Below are 22,054 nucleotides of genomic sequence, written 5' to 3'. Positions count from 1 at the left end.
AGTGAGTCAGCGAGGCAATTAACAATCTGAATTAATTAAAACTGAAATGAGACACAAAGTCAATCAAAGTGTGACTGATGGAAAGAGGACAACATTTCATTTATCATGAAGAGGCGCTAACAAGGGAGCGGAAGGAGGGGAAACATCACCTTGTGTCCTGGAGGACCAGCCTGACCCACGGGCCCTCTGTGTCCGATGCCAGGCTCACCCTACACACACACACACACACACACACACACGCACATGCACACGCACACCCACACACACACACACACACATACACACACACACACATATATAAACAAAAAAACATGTCTACAAACGGTCAGAGTTTACCTTTTAATGTAAAACACTATGATTTGATGATGATGTGATTTTACCTTTTGTCCTATTTCACCAATTACTCCCTGATGATTGAAGACAAACAGGACAGCAAGTTAAGTAAACGGAAATCCAAATCTGATTTGATTTGATCTCAAAAACAAAATATTGAGTATATGTTCCAAATGTGTCAGATTAACAAAATGGGGAATTATAAATGTCATCTTTAATCCAGCCTCTGTCCAAAAAGTTGCCCAAACAGAGAAGAGGGGATGTCGGAGGACATTCGGCCGTCCCGACTGACGGGGACAGAAGTTGGCCCTGAGCTCTGATGTCACTCACTGATGCAGTGTGGGTAGGCGGTGGTAGAACAGAGGGGCGGTGATATTTATATGTGGTGACTGTCATCCTCACTGTATGGATGGTGATCGGATAATCAGTGCCATCAGTATCAATCAGTATCAATTGTAGTTTTCACGATAGAGGGACACATTCATGTTAAGATGAGGGGCTACTGTTGTACATTAAAGGGTTTTAAGTTATTTGCAATTCTTCCATCACCTTTGGTCCCTGTTTTCCATTCTCGCCTTGTTGTCCCTGTTGCACAAGAAATCAATATTTATAGTTTTACAGGATGATATTGAAGTGAAAATCGATCTGTCTGATGATTTCATAGTTAATAGTTAACGTGTTTACATAGAGTATATCTGTATTCGTCCCTCACCTTTAGATGAAAGTACTCTGGAGGATATGGATATGGCCTCCCAGTCTCCTCCTCATAATCTCCCCCTCTCTCCCTCTCCATCTCCAGCCTCTGCCGCTCCCACTCCTGCCTCTCCCTCTCCAAGTTTCTCTCCCTGCCAGGCTCCGTCCTCTCCACCTCCCTCTCCCTCTCCCTCTGTCTCTCCACCTCCACCTCTCTCTCCATCTCCGCTTCCTTCTCCAGCTCAACTCTCTCCCTCTCCATCTCCAGCCTCTCCCTCTCCCTCTCCTGCTCCAGCTCCTCCTCCACTCCTGTCCTCTCTCGATCCACGTCCTCCTCCGTCTCCCAGTCGTAGTCTCCGCTCCTCTCCTCCTCCTCCTCTTGTGCCTCATATCCGCCTGGATCAGGGCCTTTTTCTGTGAACTCATTCCTCTCTACCTCCTTCTCTTCTTCCCACTGCTCCACTTCCTCAGTTGTTATCTTATCCCCTGCTTCCATCTCGCTGTATCTCTGTCCTCGCCCGTCTCTCCTCTCACTCCTGCTGTGTTGTCCACGCTCAGGGTTCCCTTGCTCCTTCTGGAAAAACAAAACATTTAGGATGGATGAATCTTAAATTTGATGAATACATCTGATGCTTGTCCGTATGGTTGACTTACATTCCTGCTGCTGTAGCCTCGGGCTCCGGAGAAAGAGTGCTAAAATTAAAATGAAGAGGAGGCAAACGTCATCTGTGGTTAACAATGGCGATACAGTAAACATGTATGAAGTGCACACCCATATTTCCAACTTCTTCCCAAACACAAATCTACTGACTTGTTGTGCCTCCTTGTACCGATTTCTTCCACCTCGGGCACCGGGCATGAAAACCTAAAACACAACTTGTATTTAAAATTGAAGTTATATTATCTCAATTCTCCAAAACCAAAGTGTCTCTTACCATAGAATCATGCCAGGGGGCGCTTCTCTTCACCCTGGTTTGGAATCGAAGGACCTGTCAAGTCCCCAAAACTTCATGAGCACAACTGGTACGCTTCCAGTAAACAGCTGTGTTTATGTGCAAGTGTGTGCGTGTGTGTCTGCGTGTGACATAATATGCATCAGAGTCCAAATGGAAGAAAAAAAGACACATGGACGTGGTAAGAGTGTTATTTGTACCGTCTTTAATGAAGGATACATGCACAGAGAGGTTAAACTCAGACAGCACAATGTGATAACAGAAAAATTTCACCAGCAAAAAGAGCAATCTGGCTGCTTCATGTCTTATAACAGCAAAGTCTGAATAATATTATATTTTACCAAGTAAAATACAACATCTTTCCATGTTTCAATAAATAAAAAATCCAGTACAACTTGACACAGAGCTATTTAAATGGTTGACACATGTTTGAGAAAGGATTAGGTTTATCTAATGTCATCTGACATGAACATTTGTTTCTTAATAAATAAATTAGGGGTTGTGGCTGAAATTGCATGAACATTGAACAAATTGTGAATCAGCTGCACATGAGGACACACTTGTCATATGTTAACAGTGACGTCTTATATCCTATAGTGATCTACTCACGTTAAAAAGCCCTGATACAAGATATGGATTTTGCTATAGGCATGGCTTTAGATGCGTGACATCATGGCTGTGTGAAAAGAAGCTCCCCCTCATGAAACGGTGGTCAGGTTCAGGGCAGTTCACACTTTATACACACTCCCCATGTGCTGCCAGTTTGCTTATGAACGCTTACAACTCTATAGTCACAGTCTCTCAGGAATTAAGAGATGTCCTGTTTAAAAAAAAAAACGACAGAGAGAGAAAGTATTAAAAGGAACTCTGTGGTGTGACTCTCATACTCATTCAGCCAAGCTTTAGACAATTCATGCTCAAAGCATGCGGCCAAAACACTCTCCTGACTCATGCTCTGGTAACGTTTACTCAAGGTGACACTTCAGACTGAGCTGGTTTAAGGATGTTTTCATTCCCATTAGCACCTTTTTGCACTGGTGAAATTTTCACAGGAAAGTAAAAAGGTCTTGAAACAGGATGCCACGTGCTCGTACCATCCATCAGTTTCAGGCTCTATTGTGAAATGCAAAAAAAGGAGCTTTGCATTCAGTGGCATGCAAGGGTCTTCAGGCTGGTTTAGGTAAAAGAGTTAAAAAGAGAGCTTTACCTGGTCTGCTTCCTCTGTCGTGATGGGAGGTGTGGGGAGTGATGCCTCCTCCTGATCGGGGAGGAAAAAAGAATTTGATAAGAGCGTTAGTCTGCAAATGTAAAGGAACTGCAGTCAACTGAGCTTTTCATTGAGGTCAGAGGAGATCAGATCGCCCTTTACCTTCTCAGTATCGCCCGCAGTCTCAGATGGAGGCGCTGCAGTTGTTAAGTCACCCTAAAGGAAAGGAAAAATCCAACACATCCATTAACTGCTAATACCCACATTGGGCATTAAATAAAAGACAATGACTCTAAATTAAACTTAAATCTATTTCTAAATGAAGCCCATATATGTGAATAAGTGGCATGAATAACTGCATTTCCATAGAATTCCATCTAGAGTTCAAGCAGGACGCTCTGTAAGTACCACAGTTTGAGAACCATGTTACTGATATAAATTTGTAAATGGTAGAAAATGTGTGCTTCAGATGATTGTTCTGTTACCGTCATGAAATATAAAATGTGTGAAGCAAGTGAACAGTCACCTGTGCGTCTGTGTCAGTGGGTGTCAGTGGACGACTGGAGTCTTCCTCCAATGTGTCAGAGGTGAGTAGATGTTCCTCCTTCACACATGGAAACAGCAGAAGGATTAGAGTTTGATGGTGTCAACCAAGAGCACTTTGTTTCATGTATTCTGTAGATTGGTCTGGTTGGACCGCATGTCATCAAACATTTCATTACTTTATACTAAAAATCAATCATAAAGTTTGTATCCCTTCCAGCTGTTTGAAGCATTAACACCAACCTGTGTGTGCTCTCCAACCTCCTGCACGACCGAGGGCTCATATGTGGAAAGCTCCTCCTGCTGGAACAAAAGTACACTTTGATTATAACTCGATCAGTTTTTATCATTAGATGGAATGTGCAATTGGCTACATTGATAATCTAATTTATTCTTAATAATTGATTCAGCTGGTGGGCGTTAATGTTAATCATCTCTCTCTCTTGGTTTGTGTGGGCTCAGATAAGTTGTTTCAGTCTCCGGAGACGCTACAGCTATTTTGATTCCAAATTAATAAGCCGTCATGTAATAACACATCGTTCTACATCGTCACGTCCAATCCCAAACTTCCTGCAGCTTCTCACCTCATACTCATAACTGTACTCCTCACTGTTATGAAACCCGTCCTCCTGCTCCTCCTCGCTCTCCTTCAAATAAAGGAGATAAATGACATTAAATCCAAGACGACACAGGCGCAGAATATGATGATGTTGTGAATTTTCTCAATGATTGGAAGATTACAATGAAGATTAATAAAGCAAACCATTAATCAAAATGGACCGTACTGTAATCAAATAGTAAACAAAGCACATTAATGTTAAGCCAAATGCATGCTTTTAGTTTTATTAGCCACACCATTTATGCTGTAACTGCTTAACTCTGTTTAACGTATTTAAAACAGGTTCATATATCATAAAAGGTATATTTTAAGTGAGAATTTAGAGAGTTTTGAGTTTCATGCAGAGTGTTAGACAGTGTTAGTTTGTGGTTTGAGTTGGGGGGTCAGAGGTGAAGTTAAGTTTTTAGGTTTTGCTCCGAGCCCCTTTAAGGACATTTACCAGGCGGTGTCTCTGCCTCTTATGTCGTCCTTTATTTCCTTTGCCCTGGTTAAGAAGTTCACACAGTCAGAGAGAAAAAACGTAAAGACTTCCCATGCGTCAAAGTTGTTGTTGATAAAGCACCAAAATTATGAGTTGATAAGTTTAAGTAGATATTTAAGAGGGAAAAGTAGTTTTTTTAAACAAACTCCACACTCTTATATTGAGATAAGGAGTCTTTAGTGTTCAGCTATTTAAAGGACTGTACCAGTGTGTGTTTGTCTAATTGAGTTTATTACTGTTGACCACTTTTAGGAAGTTTTGTAATTATTTCCAACCTTCACTTCATCCATGTGTATGAAAATTAAGTGATTTCGCTCACTGGTCATGAACATTACAGCATCTGAGGCAGGAACATTCACAAATACACTGCAATAGTTAATAGTTAAATAATTAATGTTGTCGCATTATTATCATTGTTTAAAAATGGTCGGAGTTAATTCATTGTGTGGTAATGCGGTCAATGACTCTTCTTAGCTGTAGCAGTTGATGGACTAAAACAGACATCAGATCAAGTGTTGCCCTTTAAAAATATGCAGTTATGCTATGAAAGGCAACTGTGAAAGATAAGAGTACTCGTTAAAAAATGTGACCCTGGAAGAATTATAGATGATAATAATCTATTTTGGCTGAGTTTCAGTGATTGTGAAGCTTTACCTTCCCACGCTCCCTGTTCTTCCTCTTGTGTCCTGAGTTCTTCTTCAGAGATTCCTCCTGAGTGATGAGGACGTTCTCCACCACAGAATCTGGTAACTCTGAAACCGTCTGACACACACAAATGCTGATTAACAAAATATCCTATGTATGGAAAATTATATTAAGCATGTTCAGTGAAGTCTAATGGGGATTGTTACCTCCTGAGTTGTAGTATCATTGAAAGTAGAGTTGAGTGCAGTCAGATTGATGTGGAGTGATGATATTTCAATGGTGTCCCCGTCCACTGTCTCCCTCCTCTCTGTCTCCGTCAGCCAGTCGACAGTAGTGCTGGGCTCCTGCTCTCCTCTCTCCCGCGTGGCGAAGTCCCAGGAAGTAGGACCCTCTGCAGGCTCACTCAAAGAATCCTTTGCATCCGAAAGGGAACAAATGCAGGTTTGAGTTTTGGAGTTATTGGAGATGCTGTTTTCCAGGGATGTTCAGTATGGAAAGTATTGAATGTTGGAGGTTGCTGCACTAGTCCCTTAAATTCCCACTTTACTCCACAAAAGTGTGGATTGCATTGTTTCTATTAAGTGAGGTGACTTACCTCCAACACAGGCCCTGAAAGCTGTTTGTCCAACTCAGGATCCACCATGGCATCGATCTCAGACAGCGGCAGGCTGGAGAGCTCAAACTTCACAGCATTCTGTTCAGGAAATACAGCCAGCGTGTTCATTCCCCATTCAATGTCAAAAATTGGTGGATTTGTCTACTCGTGTTCCTAAATGCCAGACTCACACCTTAGAGTTTACAGTACGTACTGAGTATTCGGTGATGATGTTTGAGCTGTGAGTTTCTATATTTTCCTTATTTTTCCTGTAGGAGCCGATCACATGAAGCAACTCCTCTATTCCATCCTGCAGAAGCCGGTCGATGAGCGCCTTCAGGAGAGGCAGCTGGGGGGGAAAGTCATCATTTAGACCCACAACGGGACTCACAACGGGATACAAATGTTAGAAATGTCTAAATGTTTACTGTGTCACTCTGGGATCTCACCCTAATGCCGTACTCATCAAACATCACCTCAATGTCCTGAGGAGGAGGAGGGAAGACATGTGGATCAAGTGTTTCATGTTAATCTGAAATTATAATCTGAGGGAAGAATTCATGTGCGTCACCTTCATCTCAACTGATTTCCCAGCAGGCCCAGCATCACCCTACAGAAACATGAAACCAGCAAGCATATCAATGAGAGAGAGCATTGCATACCTCCGCCGCGGCCGAGAAGACCTCCAATGTTTACTCAATCAATGACAACATGTAAACTGACAAAACAACAAACTTCTGACAAATAATGACCTGTTGTCATAGCACCACCATCAGGCTCATTACAGTACATACCCGCTCTCCTTTTATGCCCAGCTCTCCTTTATCTCCCTGCACCCAACAACAAACAAACAAATGAATTACATAGCAAATATATAAGTCAACATATAAGTCGACTTCAGAACAAACCCTGTTACCATCTTACCTTTAGTCCGGGTGAACCCTACACACACAAAGACAGAGGAGCCAGAGATTGGAACATGCATTTGAAATGCATGACATCAAGCACGTCAGACAGATAACAGTGACCCACTGTGACCCAGATGCCGGGAGGATACATGTTATGGATTGTGCCATGCAGCAGCTGAAATATGCCTTGCACGTGATAAGAGTGTGTGTGAGAATCAAACGCACCGTAACTCCTGGAGGACCCATCGGCAGTGGGAACGCTTGTCTGATTTCATCAATGGTGGCACCCTGTTAAGTGATCAGGGAATAATCCCTCAATAATCAACCTGTTCTTTATGGAGATTTAGGTGCCCAAAATCAAGTTTGTATAAAGAATAGATGTCATATGTAATTTTATTTTGTAAAATTTTGACTTCTAATTATTTTACAGAAATCATAAATCCTCACTTATCCTTCGGTTTAATTAACTAAGGATTGTTGGTGGTTATTTTTTACCTCTGGAGTGACGAGCACCTGCATACCAGGCAAACCTGGAGGTCCTGGTTCCCCCTGACCCCCGTCTTTACCCTGTGAGGGAACAAAAATGTTCGGCCTTGGGTTTGACACAAATAATGTGTTGTTGTTTTAAATCATAAGCAGCACTTACATCTGCTCCTGCCTCTCCCTTGTCACCCTTAGAAAGAAGGAACATATTACACATGTATTTGTTTAATGTCGCTTAAATCATTACTTATTATAGGTAGTGAATAAAGTTAAAGCACCGTTTTGCCGTCATTTCCTGTTGGTCCACTTTCTCCCTGTGTGAAGCAATGACACATTCAGTTTCAGTCACCATGTTCTGAAAGTTGAAACTCTCACTTATCGGTAATGTTTAATATGGGAATATGTGTGGCTGTGATGCATCCTCACATCTTTCCCTGGCAGTCCCCTCTTCCCGTCGACGCCTGATCTCCCCTGTGGAGGCGAAACAAAACCAACATAGTCTCAGGAAATGTTTACTAGATTGATTATAATGGAGGAAAAATTACTTCTGAGAAACACAAAAGAGGAGGAGATGATATTTCACACTGATACTCACTGGAGTTCCTGGTAAACCTGGCATTCCAGCGATCCCCACCCGGCCTGTGTCCCCCCTTTCTCCTTTCTGTTCACACACACACACGCACACACACACACACACACACACACACACACACACATACACACACACACACACACACACACACTCTCTCTATTATAGTCTCTAATCATTTGAAGGAATATTAGGATCTCCTGAGCTGTAATTCAACAAAAAATCATGTGCCTACTTACTGAACCAGAATCTCCCTTTGGTCCCTGGTCACCCTACATTTAAAATGAAATATCTTGTGAGTGCACTCACTTAAGATCCTTTTAATTCACACTGGCTTTGTATACATCAAGAACTTGTTACAACCTTCTGTCCTGGATTTCCTGGTAAACCATCGAGTCCATCTGTTCCAGATCCTCCCTGCAAAGCAAAAGACTTCATTATTTAACATTTATACATTTAAAAAAAATGTTTTGATCACTTTATTGCATGAACTAAACCACATTGGTATAAAGAGTTGCACAGCACATATTACATGCAGTTTAAAATAGTTTATATACCAGAGATGACCCTGGAAGTCCTGGTTTTCCCTCTGGACCCTGAGGAAGACCAGAAAAAAATCAGATATGACTTTAATACTGCTGTTAAACTTGCAGTATATTCATTCCATATACTGTAGTACAGTATATAGTGTATAATATAAACTGCAAAACAGATGCAATGCTCACTCTTTGACCAGGCAGGCCTGTTTCTCCGCTCAGACCGGGCTGACCAGGCTCACCAGGCTCTCCTGGTTCACCCTGGAGATGGAAGAGAGAAAACAGAATCATTTATTTAAATGATTATATACAGTATACAAAAAAGTATATGGCATATGAGTGTTTAAGTTACCTTAATGACTCTGGTTAGTATGCTGTTGTCTGATGAGATCTGATAGGACACAATAATAAAGATTGGCCACATGATTGACACTTTGACAGTCTTAAGGGAAAGGGTGTGTTTGTTTTGTTCAGATTCTTTATAATGAATGCCTCTGTCAAACATGGCTGAATTGATGAGAAGCTGTCGAAAATGATAATGAAGATTTGTTTACTTGTGCTCCCGGAGGTCCAGGTCGTCCCTTTGTGACGGCGGCAGAGGGATTCAAACAAGAGGAAACACACTTAGACACTCGCACATTTGCAAAACAAAGGGGAAATAGGTGCAGTGAAGGGTGGCGCACATAAAAAGACAAAACTTAATTAGGGAACATATGAAAAGAGAATCACAGGAGGATAAGAGGTTTTGAAGATGTGAAATGGTGAGTGACTCAGAAGAACAATCAGAAGGCGGTCAGCCAGGAGAAACAACAAACACACACGTCCAAGGAGAGGAATCGTGAAAATAACATACAGGCTCGCCTTTCTTGCCATCTGGTCCCTTAAAGAAAAAGGAAATGTGTTATAGTGAAGCTTTGCAAGAAAGGTTAAAGTCATCCAGCAAATTATGGCACAATTTATTGTACAAAAACTAAATATAGAGTATAATAGTAGATAGATGAAAGAACTTACTGGTACGCCGCCGTTCCCACTATCTCCTTTCTCTCCTGGGTCCCCCGGTCGCCCTGGTAACCCCAGTGGCCCCTGATCAACATGAAGTATGGCATTAGCAAATGTGTCCACCACATCGGCAATGGTATTACCACTATGGTCTTACTGTGAGTATCTCTACTAGAAAATACACAACAGCAATACCCTGACTCCTCTGTCTCCAGGCTCTCCAGATGGTCCATGTTCACCCTGTAAGGACAAGATGAATTACTCAGTCAATGACTAAGAGAAGATATGTACTGTCTGATCAGGCTGGGATGAGTACCTTCATTCCTAGATCTCCTTTGGCTCCTGGTTCACCCTGCACACAAGGATGAGAACGGTCAACAACACTGACACATACTGTATATCTGGAAGAGGAACTAGAATTTGGAAATGTATGATTCCAAAGTGTGGAATCAATTAAAAAAATGGAGCTGCAGTCAATGTTCCCTCTAAACTGCGCGCGTGCGCAATCGCGCACTACTCGCACATTCTCAGCGCACAAGAAAATCTATGCTGCGCATAAAATAAAATTCAACATAAACTGTAAATGAATTAGACCAATAACCTTTTTTTCTGTACCATTTTGCAATGTAACTCAGTGAGTGACAGGTGTCACTTACGCTACGCGACGATCGCAGACAGCACCCCCCCGTAGCACCCCCCCCCCCCCCCCCCCCCCCCCCCCCCCCTCAGATGTTGCTTACAGTGGTCCTCAGTGTGCTCAAGGAGCTTGTGTGTATGCCCAGACACATGAAAAATTAGAGGGAACATTGGCTGCAGTGCACCAGGACGACAACTTGAATAATGGCTGTTCTACTGTAGGTCTCTACATGCTACACTCCCATTATAACTTTAAACAATTTTAATACATTATAATAAATGTTACAGATAAATATATTTGTATTCTGCAAACATTGTTGTATCATTGCAGTAACAACCACTCAGGATTTACTTACATCTTTACCTCTTAATCCTGGTTCTCCAGGATTGCCGGTCAACCCAAGACTCCCTTTGCCACCTTTGGAGCCATCATGTCCCTGAAGAAACACACATCCAAAACTCAGCTAAGTGTCTCAAACTTCTGACCTTTTTTTTATGTAACCTGATCTGATAGCACTTACTTTTGGTCCAGGTTTTCCAGACAAACCAACATTTCCCTGAGAAAAATCAAAAGTCATCATCATCATTATCCTCGTCATCAACAACAACAATCCCCTGCCAGGGCATTATGGGAAAGCTACAGGTTAACATTTGACCTATGACTCACCCTCTCCCCATTCTCTCCCTTTGGTCCCGGCTGTCCTGGAATCCCAAACCCAGGACTTCCCTTCACACATCAGAACACATGGAAGCATCTTTATGTTCAATTATTCTTCATCAACAACAGCAATTCATCCCATTGTAATATTGTTATTAACCTTTTCTCCTTTGACTCCTTGGTCGCCTTTTATTCCCTGGGGCCCAGTGGGACCAACTGGACCAATGTCTCCCTAGCAGACAGAAGGTATTCACACACACACACACACACACAAAAAAAAGCAAAAACTTGAAAGGATTCCCTGTGGAGTGAGATTACACAGGACCCATTCAGTCCCACTGCAGACGCTAATGAGAGAAAATCTTAATTGTGTTTGATAAGAGGACCCAGAGGACCGAGCCTGAGTGTGCAAGAATACCCGCAACAATTAATTAACAATGTTTCTGCAGAATAATACATTAGGAAAATCACTTCCCTCTGGCAGAATGATTTATTTGGAGCCAATGAAGATAAATACAACCAAACAGACTCAAATCTAGGCTGTGTGTTAGGATGTTCAGTCACATGATGGCAGCTTCCTAAAGTTTACTAAAGGGTCATGACTCTTTCCACTAACAGAGGGAGGCAGAGGCGGCCAAACCTAAACGCCCTAAACTGCAGAATGGAGGCTTAATTACGCAAATATTTGGTGCCAAAGCTCTTCTAGAGGCGGAGTGGGAGGCGTTTGATGGGCCCGAGTACAAAGGAAGCGAGGCCAGCCTCTACTGGAATGCCTTCTCCAGGCACAATGACGCGTCGGATGTCGGTATATAACGTTAATCACCACAGAATTTACGAAGGTCCAATTATCACATTCAGTGGGTGTGTGTGACAGTCTGTGATGTCACTGATGATCTCTTTAAACGTATTTTGACGGTAAGACTATATCTGGACATCTGGGGGATCATTAAGACTGACCACACTGTAATTATAGATATGTTGATTTGTCACTTGTATTAGTCACATCGTTATCAAGACTGTGTCAATATCAAGAATGAAACTTTAAGTAGCAAACTAGTTGGTAACAGTATGTGTTCGCCAGGCTGAACCTTTTTTAATGACGATCTGAAATCCAATCTACAAGTCAATTTCCTGCACATCTACCACATTTGAAGGTTTGTAAGTATTACAATTAAAGTGTATGCTACCTCAGGAAGGATAAACTGAAAGCGTTTTACTTACCCTGGCACCCTTCTTTCCGGTCGGACCAATTATCTGTCAAGATGAAAAACAGATACTGAGTGCAGCGTAATCCCATGGAGGTACTTACAGTATAACTGAAAGTGAAACGAGCCTGATGTTCTTACACCCTTGGCAGGATCTCCAGCTGCTCCTCTTGGACCTTCATCTCCTTTCAGTCCAATTGGTCCTGTTAATCCCTAGAGAATGAAGGGCAATGCAAAGGATCTCTATTTGTGTTGCTGTTATGACTGATTGATGGGGATTATTACTGTTGCAGAATTTTATTTTCTTATATTACTCTATTTACATGCACAGAAGTGCCCCAAAGATTCATCCTCTGTGAGCCCACACAAAGGGCAGGAAACACACCGTATGACAAGGACAACGTGGTCCCCATGAGGATGTTTTTCATGATAATCTGCCGCTGCCCCAAATTAAAATTCAGCCTTGCAAGACAAAATGACTCGTCTGGAAGAGATACGCACTGAGGTCTGACATTCTGGCTCTGATACAGGCCTAATCGGAACCATCTCTGATAGATCGAGCCCAGTCTGGAGAACCTGGAAGAAAATAGCGCTCTCTTTTGTTCATTTATCAATATGGAGGAGGCCTGTTTGGAGATTGTAGGGAGTGGTTATCTAATGCTGCTTTTTAATAAATACACTGCGTCAGCCTCATGCTGCTCTGTTATCAAAGCGGATCAGAAAGTTTGCACTGAAGTTGAGTTTTAGAGGAAGTTTAGCCTGAGATCATGTTCATCTGAAGGACCACAACACTCACTGTGGGTCCTTGTGGGCCGATTGGTCCAACATGTCCTCCGTCTCCCTGCAGAACAAAGTAGATATTTAATCAATGGATGGCAAAGTTTTATGCACATGTTGGCTTTAAACAAAAATAGTCCAGTTTTAATCTAAGACCGAGTTTGACATCACACCAGGAAGCGGTGTAGCATGATGGCATGTACAGTATTTGTGTGACTCACGGCTGATTTAAATGGATTCTCTCTCTCATTATCATATTAATAACACGCATAGGCTAAATGTGTGAGTGGGATGAACTCACCTTGTCCCCTTGTTCCCCTTTAAGTCCCTTCTTTCCCTGCAGGCAAATATAAAACACAGAGTGAGAATTCTTTCATCACTGCTACTTACATGGTATTCAGCCTATAGTGAGGTTTGGCTTCATTTTATTAGACTAAATTGGGATTAAATCATTTGCATATGACTGAGGGTAAAAGCAGCAGCATGTGGTTGGTGCTGAAGCGGAGATAATGATGAGTGCAGACCCGAGGACCGATGATTCCTTGGATGCCTTGATCTCCACGCTCACCCTTAGAAGATAAATTGGAAAAAGACATCAGGGTTTTGGTTAAAGACATAAACACTTCACATTCGAAAGACGCTAAAAATACTTAATGGCGAGCACCTTTTGGCCTGTGGATCCTAATAAGCCCATATTGCCCTGCAAAATAAAAGGTGGAAAAATTTAAACACTAACAAGATTCACTTTTGGACTAACTTCCAAAAAGATGCTGCTTTTGCTTCATTAACAGGAAATTAATATGAAACAAAATGCTGCAGTGAATTGATTATGCCTTCAGTGCTCATTCCGATGGACAGCACCTTCTCTCCTGGCTTTCCATGAAGACCTTGAACACCTTGTATGCCAATTCCTTCTTCACCCTGAGTAAATGCACATTTATTAGATGGATTATAATCTGCCACTTATTTCCACAAGCCATTAAAATGAAAAGCTGTAATTTATTGATTAACAGTTGTTTACCCTCTCTCCTTTCTGTCCTGGTATTCCTGGCACCCCATCGATGCCAATAGGACCTGGCAAACCAGCAATACCCTAGTGTGTGTGTATAACATGTGTGTGAAAAGGAGACAGAGGGGGAATTTGTCATATATTCACAGATGACAGCATGAATGAATGAATGAATAGTTGGTGTTTCAAATGTCCTTTTCCATTTGTACAAATGTAAACAGGTGGCACGTTCAAACTTACATCTTGTCCATGGTCACCTTTGTCTCCTTTCAAGCCCTGCTTCCCCCGCAAACCCTTACAGAAAACAATTTACATATTACATTTTGAAATGCATGTTTGAGTTGAAACAATGATCAAATCTGGCTCTAAATTAACATACTAATGAATACAAACAATTAATTTCTTTAATCTAACTGTAACCTTTTAAGCCTCGCAAACCAGCCTCCATACTCACTCTAGCCCCAGGCTCTCCAGCATCTCCCTACAAAGCACAAACCACACACAAAAGGCTCTCAGTTCTGTGCTGTCAAAGTAGATCTGATGTGATTTGATGTAATCTATTATCACATTACAAAGAGAGACGTCTCTTGCACAGCTTGTCTCATATGTTGTTGTTAGTCTGACGTTTACCTTGACAGACAGGCCAGGTGACCCAGCTGGTCCCGACTGACCAGGCAGCCCAGGAGGGCCACTGACTCCAGGTAAACCAGGGGGCCCCTGGGGTCCCTGTAACATGAGTGAATGGTACCTGAATTTTCCAAGTGAGTTGTTGGGGGGAAAAATGAGAAAGGCTTTTTTGACTCACTGATGATCCTGGTTCTCCTTTTCGTCCAGGCACATAATTGGCATCTGCGCCTGCTATGACATATCCAGGCTCCCCCTGTGTGGAGACACAGAACCAGCATGAAGCTCTGCAACAAAGCATTTCTATCACTTCTGGAGATGCTGAAGTGTTGTAATGGCTGTCCGGAGAGAATTGATCTACTCCACACAACGACTCACCCTCTCTCCTCTCTGTCCTTTAGGACCAGTGAGTCCAGGAAGGCCCTGCCATTTACAGAGACATAAGAAACTGCCACATTAATTCATAATTATAATCCTAATATCTGTGAAGGACAAAACCACAGACAACTAAACCAACAGAATGAACCAAAAGAAGATTTTCCTTTCCTAAAATAATGATTTTGATCATACCATGTCACCTGGAACGCCTGAAGTTCCCTGAAAAACAATGACAAATATAATTTCCACAGTCAGACTAAAATGGAATAAAGCATAACTCGGTCAGTGAAAACTTGTGATTTTTCTTGATGTAGTTACCCGTTGGCCGGCAGAACCTGGCGGCCCAGTTCTCCCTGGTCGTCCAGGCAACCCAGGAACACCATCTGTTCCATGAGGTCCCTGTTAAAAATAAAATGACATATTCTTCTCCAGAAAATAAAATTAAAGCCTCACACATCAAATACACACACAAATCACTGTGGGTTAACTTCAAGGAAGAAGTAAACAACAGCTGTAATCCTTTCCTATACTGGTCCTATGAAGACAGACACTTTGGAGTTACATAAAGATCCCTGTCATAAATTATAGCAATTAAAATATTCTTGTCATATGTTCTTCCTTTAGTTAAACGGCCATTCCATAAATCAGATAAAGACCCAGTACGTCACTTTTACAAGCCTAGAAAAATTTGTAGTAAAACGAACATCTGCAAACCTGTAAAGCCGCCAATCCCAGAGCTTCCTTCTTACATAAGAGTCTCTATGGCTCCAGTCTCTCAGAATGACCTCTAAGCTTTTTAGTGTGTAAGCTTGAATTCAACTAGATCGTAAAAACTACTCAGATATGCTTGTTGAGCGTGTGAGTGTGTGTGTGTGTGTGTGTTACCTTCTCTCCTTTCTCTCCTTTGGAAGAAGTAAAGGGGTCATATTGTCCTGGAGTCTGTGTGAATCTCTACATACACAAAAAGAAGATAATAAATTATAGAAGTGATTGTTTTAAAGGAGTGTTTCCAAAATGGTCACTAAGTACTGATTTATGCAAATTATATGTTGAATATGCAAAAGGTTTCCAAGTTCTTTGAATTAAGCTCAAAGTTATCACAAAATTTATACAAATTTATGGGAAAAAAGATTGATTTTGAAAGTGAAAAGGAGATAATGAGGTACATACCAGGCCTCCAAAACCAGACCCATCTCCCTGAAAATGTAAGGGAGACAGTTAAATAAATATCAGGGACTTTACATGAACTTCTCTTTATTTTCATATAATGTGTTGTAATTCACCCACCTTTGCACCTTTCTGCCCCTGGAGGTGCAAAACAAATGAATACAAAATTAATTCTGATCAAATTGGAACTGAGAAACATCTGCTTAATTAAGAGAAAAATGTTTTTGAGACGTTGGGATAAATGTCAGCACACGTCAGCGAGCTGCGGCTGTGTTTGCACCAAATGTGTCATTTCAAACAATTTAGTGCAACATGTCATTCATGAGAAAACCCGATGTGACAGTGATGATGGCGATGACGATAGTGTCGACGACAGTGGTGATGATGGCAAAGAAGAGGAGAAGAAGGAGGAGGAATGCCAACCTTGCACTGGGAGAGGCAGGGACCCTGAGGCTTGAGCAGCTCCTCTGGGTCATCAGTGGGCGTGTCTAACTGAGCAACCTGAACATGGAGGAAAAGGAAATCATTGCACACATTTGGTCCAACTGACAAACTTCTCCCTAAGTCTATGCATATGTTGGTCTCACCTCGTCGTGTAGTTTAAACTCAGCAAGGAGCGCCTCACTACATATGCTACTGATAAATTCTCTCTCTATGGAGGGGAAGTCATCAAAGGTCGGGGAGAAGAAGATGTTCTTGTAGGTGGTGGGAGCTGCTATTTTATGCAACTCCTCGATATCTGCATTGGCAACTCCAATTGCCAGGACACTGACACCTATAGGGGGGAGGGAGGGAGTGAGAGAGAGTGTGTGACCAAAGTTATCCTACATCAAAATCTCATCAAATCTCTCAAGCCAAACTGACCCAGAGCATGTGCGATTCTGGAGGGCTGCAGCACGTCATCCTGGGCCCTTCCGTCTGTGAGCAGAACCACAACGTGGGGCACGTCCTGCCTCATGCCCATAGACTCCTGGAACAGCTCCTTCAGAACATAGCTGATGCCTTTACCTGGAGGTAAACAACAGCGCCATGAGCCAATAATCAGATGTTTTGGACAGATCTGCTGTGATCAGGCAGAGTTGTAGTGCTTGTCTGCTGTCTCATTACAGGGTGAAGTTGTGCCGCACCACAGACATGTTTACACGTGTGTGTGTGTGTGTGTGTGTGTGTGTGTGTGTGTGTGTGTGTGTGTGTAACCTGTTTTGGTGTTGCCCCCTCCATAGCGTAGCCCTCTGAGCGCCCTGAGCACAGAGGTTCTGTCTTTGTAGTCACTCAGACGGAACTCTATCCGAGGTTCATCGCTGTAATGAACAACGGCCATCTGAGGGAGGAGCAACAGAGGAAACACACAAGATCTTAACAGGACAATGTAGACGGTTTTAAATGGCTTGAAATTCTGTGTGATTTCACTTAAAGCTTCAGTTGTGATTTCTATTTCAGTCGTTCTTAATCCTGCTCCTGACCCACAGCACTCCTCACTTTCCGTCTCAGCTCGCTCCACCTAATCTTTTTCAATTCCATTCTCCTAATTCAAATCCATCTTCCTCAGACATACTGTACATTTTTCCAGAAATTACATTTTACTCTTCCACACTGACAGGATTGCTTTCTCCTCCTCCGCTACGGCTGCCACTCTTTATTTGGCTTTTTTATTTTCTCCCCTCCTGCCAATCTTCCAGTCTTATTCTCCTCACAATTTACATTCTAGCAAACGGTGCAGTGGTAAACATGAGACTCACTGCTGCGGCTTCAGACCTTCGCTAAAGCTACTATCATTTCAAAAGGCTTTGTTTCACAGATGTTTTGCACCAAAAGGAGGAAGATCAAGAACACAGGAGAATACATGTGCATCAGGCGGTTGCTTGTACCTGTGTACCATGAGGACCAACAACAGGGAAGTAAGTGGCCACCCGGAATATGAAGTCTTTCATCTTCAAAAAGTTATTGGCACCGATGCTCGAGGACTCATCCACCAAGAATACGATATCTGCCTTTGCTTTACCGCACACTGACAAAGAAACAAACACATGACATACAGATAATAATTCACATTTATGGGCTTAACAAGGCAACACTTCATCACATCATCATGCCATCTGTCTAAAACACCTGGTCTGGGCGGGGTTGTGGTTTCTGCACTGAATATGGTAGCTGCCGCTGTTTTGACTTTGGTGACACTTGGTTGTCCTGGAGGCTTCTTGGTTGTGAGCGTGATCGCTGGAGGCGAGGCGATGGGGTTCCGAGTGCTCCTGGTGGTGGTGTGGGCAGCAGTGATGTTGATGACGGCGGTGGTCCGTGACGCAGCGGTAGAGGGAGTAGCGGTGACGGGACGGGGGGCCGGTTCAGACTGACCAGGTGACTCTGGAGGATGTTTTCCCACTGGAGATTGAGAAGAAATATTGTCAGTATTAATGTAAAATGCTCTAGAATATAGAGAACATTGAAGTCATTTCTTACATATTCTCTGGTAGATGGTGCTGATAGGCCCCTCCACCTCTCCATACAGAGGTCTGATGGTAAATATATAGGTCCTGCCATACAGCAGATCACCAATCTTATAGTGAGAGAATCCTGGGCCCAGGACCTCCGAGTTAGTGTCCAACACTGAAAACAGAAACAAACGATTTGAACTTTAACCCTCATTATGTCTTTGACTTGGTGCTGCGACGAGTAACTTTTAAAGGTGAAAGAAAGATGCGTGATAACATGATCAAATAGAGGACGATGCTCTTTTTGTTTTTTTTTATGTAATCTGAGGAGATATTATTGCTGGAATGAACGTTACATGTGTGTTGCATTGTAACCTACTCATATCAGGCTTTCACTAAAATCAGAAGAATTTCCCCTAGTTTGCACATAACCTGCATGTTTGATTAACTCAGATTATTGTCTTTGTGATGTTTTGATGATCTTTAACAAAAGGGTGCTTATGCTGAGCACCAATACACAATGCAATAACATGTGTCATCTTACATATCCTGCACAAGACGCCTGGGATGGTGGAACAAATTAGGATTGTTATTGTCGTTTTTGGAACCTGATCAAATAGATATTGAGTTTTCAAACAAGCAGCATCCTTAAACATCAGGCTCAATACACACTGCAATAAAAACACTGTGGCACAGAAAGGACTCAGTTCTGATTGATGTTAACATGTTGGGGGTGTTATTTTGTGTAAATTTGTGTTGGTTGATCACTGCACCTGAGATGTGCCGCCAAGAAAGAAGGTAACCAGAGATTCCTGCCACACTCGTCCAGTTCAGAACTGTGCTGCTGTCTGTTGTGTTCAGAGCAGCGAAGCCGGTGACTTTTGGAAGATCCACTGAAACGAGTGTGACAGATAAAGACAGGAAACAAATCAATGAGAATAACAGATGACACATGAAAATAAGAGAAGTGCTCATACGACACTGAGCCAGGATAGCGGTCGAACCTCCTTCACCCTTACTTCACCTCACTGTCCTGCATATCATCCAATAAGCTGCTCTGTCAGTTTCATGGTCCCACCTAACAGCTAGAGGGGATCATGCATTTTCTGTTGCTGCGCCAAGGCTATAGGATAAATCCCTTTTTATGATTTGGTAAAGTACTTGTGTCATGATGTTTCTCACTGTTTGGGGTTTGCAGGACTCACAGGTGCGTGCAGTGACCAGGACTGGGCTTCCCTCTTTGCTGCCCACCACAGAGGCCACCTGGATTTTATAAGCGGTGCTTTCCTGCAGGTCGTGGATAGTGAAGGTGGTGGAGCCAGCAGATGCCACATGGGACTTTCTCTCGCCCCCTTGAGAAGGGAATAATCAAGGAGAAATAAAAAAAAAAGGCATTCATGCGTGTGTGTATCAGTGTGTATGCAGGAATAATTGACGGCGTATGTGGCCTCTTACCCAAGAAGGGGCTCCAGGAGATTTTGTATCCAGATGTTCCTGGTCTTTCCTTCCAGGCCAAAGTGAAGGAGTTGACTCCAATGTCCACAACCTTCACCCCCTTCACTGCCTGGATCAGTTCTGAGTCTGAGACAGCAGCTGAGAAAAACAACACCAAACCAAAAGATCAGCAGAGCGCATTGGTCAATATATTTCCACAGGAAGGAGACCCAGCCCTGGGCTCCTCTCTGCCCCAGCACAGGGCCATCTGTGCGGGCTTGGAGAGAGGCGTCAGGACCCTGGAGGAAACACTAGAACTGGAAGAAAAGGGAGGAAATGGAAGAGAATCTGACAGCTTTTAATGTGATATTTAACACACACCAGAAGAAGAGGAGGTGAGACGCTGATGAGACATCATCAAGTGAAATGCACTTTATGTCCACATGACACTGAATATATATCTAACAGATTCTTGATCAAGGGCAGAGACGCAAGATACACACGGCTCAAAAGAAATCAGTACAAATCTTCAAATTAACAAATGGACATGAAGGAATGAGCCATGGGTCTATAACTAATGGGATTCTGTAGGAGAAAAGCTATAGGTATGTGTAACAGCTGTATAAGGGTTATATTGATGTACTATCAACCTGTCAGTGTAATAAATGAAGCCCATACTGACTTTAGACCTGTTGACCTGCACTGACTGACAACACCAGGGTCTGTGGTTAAATTGGGAAGCGGAAAGTACATGACCTGTCAGTCAAACACAGACAGCATGAGGGTGCCGGGGTGCTGGGTGAAGAGCAGCACTGTCCACCCCGCTCAATTACAATATCAAGTCTGTTAGTTGCAGACAGCGACACAGGGGACAGCGACAAGGAGGAATTAGGGGTCAAATAGAAGTAAAGTGCGATCTTCTGTCCCTCTGTACCTGTGAGCTGAGACAGGGAAATGTCTGGTCCCTCCGCGTTGCCGTATACTGCACAGATGCTGACAATGTAGGTGGTCTGTGGGTTCAGGTCTTTAATGCGGTGGAAAAGGACACTGCGATCCAGGTAATGAGACTGGGGACTGGTGTCACCTGCAAGCATCAACACAAACACACATGGTGGACAAGTACAATTAAAACATGGTGGTTCTCTTTTATTATGGCAGCACAGGAGAAACACACACACACTCCACAGCTTAAGGAGGCAGAATTAAATATGTTTTAATCTAACACCTGTGATCCAGGAGAGTCGGTACTCAGTGGCTCCGACTATGGGACTCCACTCCACATCTATGGAGGTGCTGGTGTAGGACGGCACCTTGAAGTTGGACACGTAGCCCAAAGGAGCTGAGAAGGAGCACGAAGAGTCCACATTTGATTTGATACAAGGCATTCTGTGCTCATTTCTTTTATTTAACCCATTGTGAAATCATAAAGGACAAATGACCTCATGGAAATGTTTTGGTGCAGATGAATGAAACTCTGTATATCAAGCACAGGGAATATTGTGCTAATATATATTAAATAGTGTTTTCCGTAGACATTTCCAGTTAAAACCTCTGCCTGGCCTTTTGTGCGACTTGCAGAGCTGCTGACTCAGAGTCACTGACAAGCACAACAGATGACAGGGACTGTGGTTAAAATGGGAAGACTAAAGTACAAGACCTGTCAGTCAGACCTGTCAGTCAAACAGAGACACCACAAGGGTGAGAAAGGTGAGAAAGAAGACTGCTTGGTTTGGACCTGGATGAATGGGACACCTCCATACAGATTGTGCTTTTAGTGTTATTAGTATTTTATCCCACAAATGGAAAAGGGGACATCATCCGTCCTGTTCGCCTCAGGAGCATCATCACTGTTACTCACATGTTCGGAAGGTGGCACTGATTCCAGGTCCGACCACGGAACCAAACAGCACATAGAGCGTCAGGACGTACTCGGTGTCATGAGCCACATTCTTCAGGTGGTACTCGATGGTGCTGCCGTTTAGAGCCAATTGTCTGGGGCGGTCCCTACCCACAAACTCTGAAAATGAGAGATCTCAATATTATTCTGTAGGTCCATAAGGCAGAAGTACATTTGATATATTTGACACCTCAGTAATATAAGGTTCCATCTGCAAGCTTTAGGATCTTGTCGTGTTATTTTTCAAATTTGAGGG

At 42.8% G+C, this 22,054-nt stretch overlaps 1 protein-coding gene across 1 annotated transcript in view; it reads right to left on the bottom strand.

Annotated features, from left to right (window-relative positions):
• col7a1l (collagen type VII alpha 1-like) overlaps positions 1–22,054 on the bottom strand; it is a 32,772-nt gene that overhangs the window by 6,059 nt on the left and 4,659 nt on the right. The window contains exons 11-82 of the mRNA XM_076158894.1: positions 21,760–21,918; positions 21,127–21,240; positions 20,836–20,985; positions 19,923–20,060; positions 19,673–19,819; positions 19,241–19,360; positions 18,496–18,642; positions 18,148–18,417; positions 17,907–18,046; positions 17,236–17,359; positions 16,903–17,046; positions 16,626–16,813; positions 16,462–16,539; positions 16,159–16,176; positions 16,042–16,068; positions 15,757–15,822; positions 15,190–15,270; positions 15,064–15,090; positions 14,872–14,916; positions 14,675–14,749; positions 14,500–14,595; positions 14,324–14,350; positions 14,110–14,163; positions 13,882–13,953; positions 13,722–13,781; positions 13,525–13,560; positions 13,385–13,429; positions 13,162–13,197; positions 12,880–12,924; positions 12,225–12,296; positions 12,100–12,132; positions 11,039–11,110; positions 10,888–10,947; positions 10,742–10,777; positions 10,577–10,657; positions 9,901–9,936; positions 9,780–9,824; positions 9,597–9,668; positions 9,439–9,465; positions 9,140–9,166; positions 8,938–8,976; positions 8,775–8,846; positions 8,607–8,645; positions 8,413–8,466; positions 8,289–8,321; positions 8,056–8,121; positions 7,887–7,931; positions 7,739–7,774; positions 7,624–7,650; positions 7,473–7,544; positions 7,203–7,265; positions 6,994–7,011; positions 6,864–6,899; positions 6,641–6,679; positions 6,519–6,554; positions 6,284–6,418; positions 6,070–6,168; positions 5,681–5,887; positions 5,484–5,591; positions 4,788–4,832; positions 4,314–4,376; positions 3,973–4,032; positions 3,713–3,790; positions 3,349–3,402; positions 3,187–3,237; positions 1,962–2,015; positions 1,838–1,891; positions 1,681–1,719; positions 1,046–1,600; positions 883–918; positions 381–407; positions 150–209 (exon numbers count right to left, since the gene is read on the bottom strand). Of these exons, the coding sequence (XP_076015009.1) occupies positions 150–209; positions 381–407; positions 883–918; positions 1,046–1,600; positions 1,681–1,719; positions 1,838–1,891; positions 1,962–2,015; positions 3,187–3,237; positions 3,349–3,402; positions 3,713–3,790; positions 3,973–4,032; positions 4,314–4,376; positions 4,788–4,832; positions 5,484–5,591; positions 5,681–5,887; positions 6,070–6,168; positions 6,284–6,418; positions 6,519–6,554; positions 6,641–6,679; positions 6,864–6,899; positions 6,994–7,011; positions 7,203–7,265; positions 7,473–7,544; positions 7,624–7,650; positions 7,739–7,774; positions 7,887–7,931; positions 8,056–8,121; positions 8,289–8,321; positions 8,413–8,466; positions 8,607–8,645; positions 8,775–8,846; positions 8,938–8,976; positions 9,140–9,166; positions 9,439–9,465; positions 9,597–9,668; positions 9,780–9,824; positions 9,901–9,936; positions 10,577–10,657; positions 10,742–10,777; positions 10,888–10,947; positions 11,039–11,110; positions 12,100–12,132; positions 12,225–12,296; positions 12,880–12,924; positions 13,162–13,197; positions 13,385–13,429; positions 13,525–13,560; positions 13,722–13,781; positions 13,882–13,953; positions 14,110–14,163; positions 14,324–14,350; positions 14,500–14,595; positions 14,675–14,749; positions 14,872–14,916; positions 15,064–15,090; positions 15,190–15,270; positions 15,757–15,822; positions 16,042–16,068; positions 16,159–16,176; positions 16,462–16,539; positions 16,626–16,813; positions 16,903–17,046; positions 17,236–17,359; positions 17,907–18,046; positions 18,148–18,417; positions 18,496–18,642; positions 19,241–19,360; positions 19,673–19,819; positions 19,923–20,060; positions 20,836–20,985; positions 21,127–21,240; positions 21,760–21,918 (5,690 nt within the window). The remainder of the gene's footprint in view (positions 1–149; positions 210–380; positions 408–882; positions 919–1,045; positions 1,601–1,680; positions 1,720–1,837; positions 1,892–1,961; positions 2,016–3,186; positions 3,238–3,348; positions 3,403–3,712; positions 3,791–3,972; positions 4,033–4,313; positions 4,377–4,787; positions 4,833–5,483; positions 5,592–5,680; positions 5,888–6,069; positions 6,169–6,283; positions 6,419–6,518; positions 6,555–6,640; positions 6,680–6,863; positions 6,900–6,993; positions 7,012–7,202; positions 7,266–7,472; positions 7,545–7,623; positions 7,651–7,738; positions 7,775–7,886; positions 7,932–8,055; positions 8,122–8,288; positions 8,322–8,412; positions 8,467–8,606; positions 8,646–8,774; positions 8,847–8,937; positions 8,977–9,139; positions 9,167–9,438; positions 9,466–9,596; positions 9,669–9,779; positions 9,825–9,900; positions 9,937–10,576; positions 10,658–10,741; positions 10,778–10,887; positions 10,948–11,038; positions 11,111–12,099; positions 12,133–12,224; positions 12,297–12,879; positions 12,925–13,161; positions 13,198–13,384; positions 13,430–13,524; positions 13,561–13,721; positions 13,782–13,881; positions 13,954–14,109; positions 14,164–14,323; positions 14,351–14,499; positions 14,596–14,674; positions 14,750–14,871; positions 14,917–15,063; positions 15,091–15,189; positions 15,271–15,756; positions 15,823–16,041; positions 16,069–16,158; positions 16,177–16,461; positions 16,540–16,625; positions 16,814–16,902; positions 17,047–17,235; positions 17,360–17,906; positions 18,047–18,147; positions 18,418–18,495; positions 18,643–19,240; positions 19,361–19,672; positions 19,820–19,922; positions 20,061–20,835; positions 20,986–21,126; positions 21,241–21,759; positions 21,919–22,054) is intronic.

Source organism: Genypterus blacodes, unplaced genomic scaffold (genome assembly GCF_046128005.1).
Source record: "Genypterus blacodes isolate CSIRO-AG114 ecotype Tasmania unplaced genomic scaffold, CSIRO-AGI_Gbla_v1 ptg000090l_1, whole genome shotgun sequence".
Lineage (NCBI taxonomy): Eukaryota > Metazoa > Chordata > Actinopteri > Ophidiiformes > Ophidiidae > Genypterus > Genypterus blacodes.
This window is presented reverse-complemented; position numbering and strand designations above follow the sequence as displayed.